Source organism: Salmo salar, chromosome 03, assembly GCF_965601325.2.
Source record: "Salmo salar chromosome 03, fSalSal1, whole genome shotgun sequence".
Taxonomy (NCBI): Eukaryota; Metazoa; Chordata; class Actinopteri; order Salmoniformes; family Salmonidae; genus Salmo; species Salmo salar.
In genome coordinates this window covers 8,420,947-8,429,127 of record NC_138293.1, presented here as the reverse complement: position 1 = coordinate 8,429,127, position 8,181 = coordinate 8,420,947, and the positions used below count along the sequence as shown (strand labels likewise).

At 38.6% G+C, this 8,181-nt stretch overlaps 1 protein-coding gene across 1 annotated transcript; it reads right to left on the bottom strand.

Moving 5' to 3' along the window:
* Positions 1–1,719: 1,719 nt before the first annotated feature.
* Positions 1,720–6,085, bottom strand: LOC106597314 (lectin). Its single transcript, XM_014188521.3, has 6 exons — positions 6,022–6,085; positions 5,812–5,912; positions 4,288–4,415; positions 3,666–3,815; positions 2,466–2,574; positions 1,720–2,221 (listed from the first exon to the last, which is right to left on the bottom strand). Exons 2-6 carry the CDS (start codon positions 5,882–5,884, stop codon positions 2,076–2,078), a joined length of 606 nt encoding a protein of 201 aa, XP_014043996.2. The 5' UTR covers positions 5,885–5,912; positions 6,022–6,085; the 3' UTR covers positions 1,720–2,075.
* Positions 6,086–8,181: the final 2,096 nt, after the last annotated feature.

Here is an 8,181-nt window from a genome sequence, read left to right as displayed (position 1 = left end):
TTCTGGATTTTATCATGATGATCAATTTGAATAGTGAACACAAGCAGCTGTTATAGTGTCTTTAGTTTAGCTGCGTTTTAGCCTTCAAAAGTGGTTCAGACCCACGTTTTAGGAGATAAGGCTAGATAAGGCAGTTGCCTAAACCTGATTGCACTGCATTCCCCAGCACCTACATTTTAAAGCCAACCTCACTCTCACCTTGATTTCAATTGCACAGTCAAAAATTACTCTTGTACCATTAGTGGAAGAGCAAGTTGTGTTTCAGCTGCGGTTTGTGGCTGAACTAACCTCATGAACATGTTTTAGGACAAATAAACCATCATTTATCAAGGAATGTAAAACTCATTCTCTACACATTATCTTACTACAATTTATTTCACATTGACATAATAATAATAATAATATAATGTGCCATTTAGCAGACACTTTTATCCAAAGCGTCTTACAGTCATGCGTGAATACATTTTACATGTGGGTGGTCCCAGGAATCAAACCCACTACCCTGGTGTTACAAGCACCCTGCTCTACCAACTGAGCAATTTTGAAAGTCGTACACCCTTATAATACTAGGCTGTGCCATGCAGGGCAATTTTGTAGACAGATGTCCTAAATGATCAACTCTAAATTGAACAGGGTAATATATTAACTCTCACCATCGAAAACAAGACTAGGTTAGCCTAGGCTACAGTGGAAGTCCAATATTTCTTTAGCATTTCCATGTAAAACAAGGCTATTCATTAGAAATCATTCAATTATGGAAACATCTTCATTTACAATCATTTCTGTAGCCTAATTTCACCAATCGAGCTCCATAAAATAGAAACCTGGAAGGCAAATAATACAAATGTTTTCATGTAACTACAATCTCATCTTTATTTAGGCTACATTAATCCTTGCAATTCCACATGAGAAACCCTCGTGTTTATAAGGAATCACAGCATTTGTACAATTTGACAGTTTACCTGTAATGAGGGCGAAGTCTGCAATTCTAATAACAAGATAAACATATTTTGGCCATATGTAAAGAAGCACGCCACATTGGTTCATGTGTCTAAAACCGCACCGGCCCCCTTCCCATTATTTATCAGAGGTTGCTGATTGGACAGACACTTGACTTGTTAACAGTTTTGCAGCAATTCAGCTGAACTCATTCTTGTTTGGACAGAGCAATCACGTTTAACCTAATGCACAGCTGCGCTCTAAACCAACGATGTGACTGATTTGAGTATAATCTTTCTAAAGCAGAGCTAAGCTAACGACGCTACAATAGCGTCTACTTGTTTTTAAAATAAGTGGCCTTGCGTGAAAATGTATTGAAGTCCAATCACTCATGCTCTCTGTTTGGGTGCACTACTCCAACAGGGCAATGAATGGGAAGGTATGGGATTTCATTCTAAATCTATGGGTTCAACCTATTGTCCATCTCTAACCTGTCAAGGCTGCTTCAGCCCCTCACTCTGATGCAGCATCCTTTAATCTTATAGTGGATGTTAACTAAAGTATCATCTATTCGTGGCATGTTGTCCCAACCAGCACATATCCATTTAGGGAATTGAATTGGGTTCATCTCATTTGAAGTGCATTACTTACTGTCTGTCTACATAGTAAGTGAATAGTTGTGGTAAATGTATAGGCCTACAGCTGCATGAGGAATCACAAGAGGGAATTGTGGAGACACTTGTTGAATCGCCAGTTTAGAAAAGAGAGGGAGGTCATGGATAAGATGGATGAAAATATTCATTTTTATTTGCTAACCAAGCAATGCGTAATGTCTCATCTTCCAAACAACTGAAGCAATATCAACACCATTCATCCAGAAAATAGATTGGGTTACATTGTTTTCTGACAAAATATAGTATTCTCAAATGCAATGTGTTTAGAATATTCAAATACAACCAGTATCAGAAATTCATACTTTGGGTGGATTGAAACTGACTGTGATGTGGAAATCTTTAATCCAACAAAAGCTTTGTCTTTGAGCCATGGGTTTTCTCTAACGTTTTACAGGGTCCTGGTGTCGTTGTGATGTCTGAGACTAAAGCTATATAAGGCAAAGCATATCTGACAGGTATATACTACTCATCTGTCATCGGATTCAACTGAGACACCTCAGGCTCCAATCTATCGGTATCTTCCACTCTTGGGCAGCCTCCGTCAGGTTTAAAGGCACACACAAAGAAGTTCTTCTGGCTACATGGTTTATCATTCCATTTGCCGGTTTCTGAGAAGATGAATAGAGATGGAGACGTTAAATGAAAGAAATGTATAGTATTCTTAGAATATGTCATGATATGTCAGAAACAAAAATAAAATGAAACATTTTCTTGCCTCCCACCCCCACAACACCTTTTGGAATAAAAAAAAAGGTCCCAGAATATTCTAGAAGAAGTGCCAGTACTCAAGCAGTAGAAATGTAAAGGTTTCACCAGCACAATTCCAACCACAGCCAGTTATCCCTTGCTTACCGAACAAGTTCATCTCCATGCAACGTCCATCACCGGATGGTTGCTTGGGTTCCTGAATCCAGGCAGAGAAATCCATATTAGACCCATCGGTCCAGAGGAAGTTGCTAGCCTGTGAGAGAGAGAGAGCAGGACATATAACTGACCAAAACATAGGGGCAAGCAAGGGGGTATAACTGGTGTTGCCCACCTGCTTTTGCTAATGATGGCCAATTTGAACAGTGAACACTACTTGTTTTGAGATTCATTTTAGTCAGTTCATATTAGTGATGGGCACCGATATCAAAAAGTTGATGTCAATACAGTTGCATTTTTTCCCCAAACAATATTGATATACAATGAGTGTAAACAACATTAGGAACACCTGCTCTTCCCATGACATAGACTGACCAGGTGAATCCAGGTTAAAGCTATGATCCCTTATCGATGTCACTTGTTAAATATACTTACATTTGTATAGATGAAGGAAGGGAGACAGGCTAAAGAAGGATTTTTAAGCCTTGAGACAATTGAGTCATGGATTGTGTATATGTGCCATTCAGAGGGTGAATGGACAAGACAAAATATTTAGGTGCCTTTGAACGAGGTATGGTAGTAGGTGGCAGGCGCACTGGTTTGAGTGTGTGAATAAAAGTAACACTGCTTGGTTTTTCATGCTCAACAGTTTCCCGTGTGTATCAAGAATGGTCCACCACCCAAAGGACATCCAGCCAACTTGACACAACTGTGGGAAGCATTGGAGTCAACATTTCCCTTGCCAGCATCCCTGTGGAATGCTTTCAAAACCAATATTAGGAAGGTGTTCCTAATGTTTATACACTCAGTGTATGTACTGGCTTTATGACAACCTTGCAACCACATGAATGTTCACTTTTCTGTTGACTTCCACGGTTCTATGAAGTCTAGACAACGGCTTGCTGATTGCCCATTGGACCAGGTGTGAATGTTCTAGAAGCCTAAACCCACCCAACCAGTTTCCATCCATTGTCGATGGCCCAATAGCAGGCAATTATGTATGCTCAGTTGAGAGCCTGTGAGAAGGTCTGTGAGAGGCACAATCATGTATTCCCTTTTACATAAAAGTGTATGTTAACAGGAAGGGATAAACCAATATCACGATATGCCTTGCTCATATTGATACATCAAGCAATATCGATATCATGGATTTTGGTGCCCACCACTAGTTCTTATGATTATTAACACCTGTGAAGGGTCAGTTAGTGCATAACCACCGAGCCAGATGCGAGGGTTTGGTCGGCTGCTCCACTGAGTGAATTCATCCAGGGCATTGTTTTCCTCAGCATTGTGGGTTGATACCAGATGAGCACCAGTCTTCACAGATTTGCAGTGATTCTGTGTGATGTAGACATTAAGGAAACAGAGAAAACATATTTAGAGTTGGATTAATATTGATGATGCTTTGAGAGTTACTTATGGAGGTAAAATCACACAGCAGATATAGACCCAGTGGGCACAAACTTGTTAAATCAAATCAAAGTTGTTACCATGTCGTTTCAATCAAAAAATCTATGTTTTTCCTTCTGATGACATTGAATCAATGTGGAAAACTGGTTGGATTAGGAAAAAGTCATTAGCGTACAGTACAGGAATTTAGGATTTTTTTTCACCCAAAGTTTAACCTAAATCCAATGACATGGTTCAAATTGTTGTTTATTTCACTTTGAATTCACGATACTTGACAACTCAATCCATCAAAACTAGATGTGACATCTGTGCCCAGTGGTGAGGTACACTACTGTATGTCTACCTTTAACTGAGACATCATGGATACGTGGGATAAAACCTGAGAGAAGTCTGAATTTACCTCAGCTGACGTATAGTCCAACATCTGGTTGAAGTGCTTAATACAGTAGGACCCCAGTTTGTACCAAGCAGCATGACCAGTGCATTGCTCAATGACATAATTCTCTAGTAGTTTAACTGTTGAATTATCTAAAAGAGGGAGAACAAGAGAGATAGGAGAGAGAAAACAAGTGATACAAACAGACAGAGCTAATAATATAGCAAGTAAAACAGAGGTAAGGCTGTAGGGGAGAGTGGGGTACGTTGTGCCAACGGGTTAGTTGAGCAACCCCTTGTTTCTAGGAAACCATACACGACATTAATTAAATGAATGTGACCAAACATTTAGGAAGTGGTCATCATTTCATGAAGGAAGAAACATGGAGAAAGTGTTGCTAGTTCCAAAAAACGGAATTCCACAAAGTCAAATAAATGTATTGTGTTATAGATTTCATGGTGCTTGTATCTAAAACAAAATAGGTTGTTTTAAGACTCTTTCATATATCAGTTGGGGTCTCTATAAGCAACAAAATGAGGTCCTAAACCTAGCATGAAAGTGCATCCCTGTAGCTGCATGAGCTAATACAGTCAAAATGGTTGCTTTGGGGTAAATTGTGTCATTTGGCCAGGGACAAGTTAAGCCAATAGCTCAACACACCCCATACAAATGCTAATTACATTTACTCAGTTTTATACATAATATGCATAGTATTTTTTCCATTTGTCATGCATATGAACTCAAGGTAGTGTCTGCTCTGTAGCAATAAAAATGCACGATCATGCCCCGTGTATACAAATGCAAAACAAGCAGGGGTCTAGCCTCCCTTGAGGTTCTTGAAAGAGCAGCCAAGGAAGTGAGAGAAGGGAAAAAGTCCATTCAAGCAGCAGTTAGGGAGGAAAAATTGACAGAGTGACACTGAAGAGGAACATTGACAAACAAGAAAACAAACATGTTCCTGTGAGAAAGAGAGGCTTTGATAGAGTCTGATAGAGTCATGACATGGAGTCTGATCTTATTAAACATATCAAGAATCCGGCAGACATTTTCATGGGTTTAGTAGACTCAAATGTAGAGAACTTGCCTATGAATTGGCACAACATCCCCGTTCAAGACAACTGGCGGCTCAACTTACCCATTCTCTATTACCCCATACCCTGAGACCTCTTTTTTTGGACAAGCTATGTTTTCAAAACTGTTATGTTTACATGAATTCTGATTATTTCCAGGGATACACAACATCTTGAGATATATGTAGATATATTTGTTAGAAAGAATACTATGATGTAGTGATGCTGAATGTAAAAAATGACTCAACATACCCCCTACCACTTCTGAGTAGTTTACATTAGAAATATGTTACTCTGTGACTTAAGTCAATTCCTTATAAACAGACTATCTTAACTGGAAATGTTTAACCAACCTCTTTCATAATTTGGTTATTTTACCCCTAAAGACAATTAAAACTGAAAACAACACCACTTCCAAACTCAAAGTATACAGTAGCCACTCTGGGTTTGACATGATCATGATAGCATTGATGCTCACCTGCAAAGGTATGGGGGCAGGGGTGGGCAGAGGCCCCGAGGAACATCATCGCCAGAACGAGTAGGACCTTCATCTTGTCTTCTGTCTGTCTGTCTCTCTATCTGTTTGTTTGTATTGATTAACACAGGTAAAAGAGCATAAGTTAGCTAAAGGAGAAAAATAAAAGATTGATGCAAAAAATGGATACAAGAAGTAAAACAATTGTCTTACCAAAGTGTGAACTCTTTCTTTTCTATTCTTTTGACTTTCTAATTCTTTCACTCACCGCTCTCTGCTTTTATAGTGTATCTGTCTCATACCCCTCCTCTATCTCCTCTTCACCTCTGCATGCTTCCTTGTTTGTCTCTATCCTTATAAGGTCTGTTGTTTTGGTTTGTTTTTAATTCAGTACCTTATGAGTACAATTAACCATTTAAAAGCATTTCAGAAGATATGACAAAATGTCATAACAACGAAGAAAGTTCATCATATTTTATCATCTTAAAATGTAGTAGCCTATTGAGCATATTTGAAGTTAGGCTTATCATGAAGTGGAGTTGTGCATTCCAACACAATATTGGCCCGCTAGAGAGAAGAGATGTGTCAATTATAATTTTATGTTGGTATATTTATTTGACGTTAGATTGTTGAATAGAAGACATGTTCACTGGCTTTAACTGGGTTCATGTCAACATTTAATGTATTTTTTATGTAACCTTCATTTAACCAGGCCAAATAGAACACATAGATTCTGAAGGATTTGACAAATAAGCAAAGTGTTTTGCATTGCTATTTTGAATGACATTTTCAAATCAAACTTTATTTACACAACGTTAGCATTTGGAGACAATGGGCAGGTCAACAAAAGCATGGATCGCAGTCTTAGACTGCTTACAAGGTAAGGAAACCAATATTACATTTTGTGATTTGAGTGAACTATCCCATTAAGACAGAGTTGAGTTGGGATATTTACTCACTCATGGCATCATTGGACTGTCCTGTTTTTTTGGTTTTTATCTTTATGCTCTGCATAGGCCTATGGCACCTGGTAACCCTAGGCCTTGACCTGAGTAGTTCACAACAGATGTGTGTGGGGTTTGAAAAGAACAGGGATAAATGCACAATATTACAGATTGATTTGGTCTGTGAAACTATTCATTAATATGCAAACTCAACTCTGTTTTAATCTTAGATATCAAATGGACACGTTTGTGGCTGCATCACATCCGGCCGTGGTTGGGAGTCCCATAGGGCGGTGCACAATTGGCCCAGCATCGTCCGAGTTTGGCTGGGGTAGGCCATCATTGTACATAAGAATTTGTTCTTAAAACTGACTTGCCTAGTTAAATAAAAATAACAAAAATATTAATAATAATCTGTTCTACACAACGCATTTCTATCTGAACATTTCATAATATACTGTAATCATTAACTTCACCCTCCTGGTCAGCTACTCCTCCCACACATTACACCAATAGACATTAGGGTGTATTGGTATTTGTCCCCATCGGATTCCTAAATATTGGTATAAGGCCAGGTCCAAAAAAGTCGGGCAAAGATTATTGATGAATGAAGATATTTGTAGCAATGCATGATGTCTCAAATTAAAATAACTGAAGCAATATCAACATCATTCATTATGAAAATAGATTCACAAAGAGCAAGAAATCGATGTACAGAAGTCTCAAGTACACTGTGTTTAGCCTTTTTAATCACAGTCCTTTTTGTAAAATCTTGACTGTGATGGAAATCTTGAACTGACAAAGGCTTTGTCTTTGAACCATGGGCTTTCTCTAACATTTTGTAGAGTTTTGGTGTGGTTGTGATGTCTGAGACTAAGCTATAAGGTGAAAGGTATCTGACAGTGCAGAGGTACTGGTGAGGCTATGGGAGAACAGACAGACAGAGACCAAGCATGAGGACAGAAGCAGTTGGGGGGCCATGACAACTCTTCTGGATTTTATCATGATGATCAATTTGAATAGTGAAGACAAGCAGCTGTTATAGTGTCTTTAGTTTAGCTGCGTTTTAGCCTTCAAAAGTGGTTCAGACCCACATTTTAGGAGATATGGCTAGATAAGGCAGTTGCCTAAACCTGATTGCACTGCATTCCCCAGCACCTGCATTTTAGAGCCAACCTCACTCTCACCTTGATTTCAATTGCACAGTCAGAAACCACTTACGTACCATTCGTTTTTGAGCAATTTGTGTTTCAGCTGCGGTTTGTGCCTGAACTATTGTCATGAGCAGGTTTTGGAACGATAAATATATTTTATCAAGGAATGTAAGACTCATTCTCTACACATTATGTTATTTAGATTCAACATTTATTCATTTCACCTTGACGTAATAATAATATAATATAATGTGCCATTTAGCAGACATTTTTAT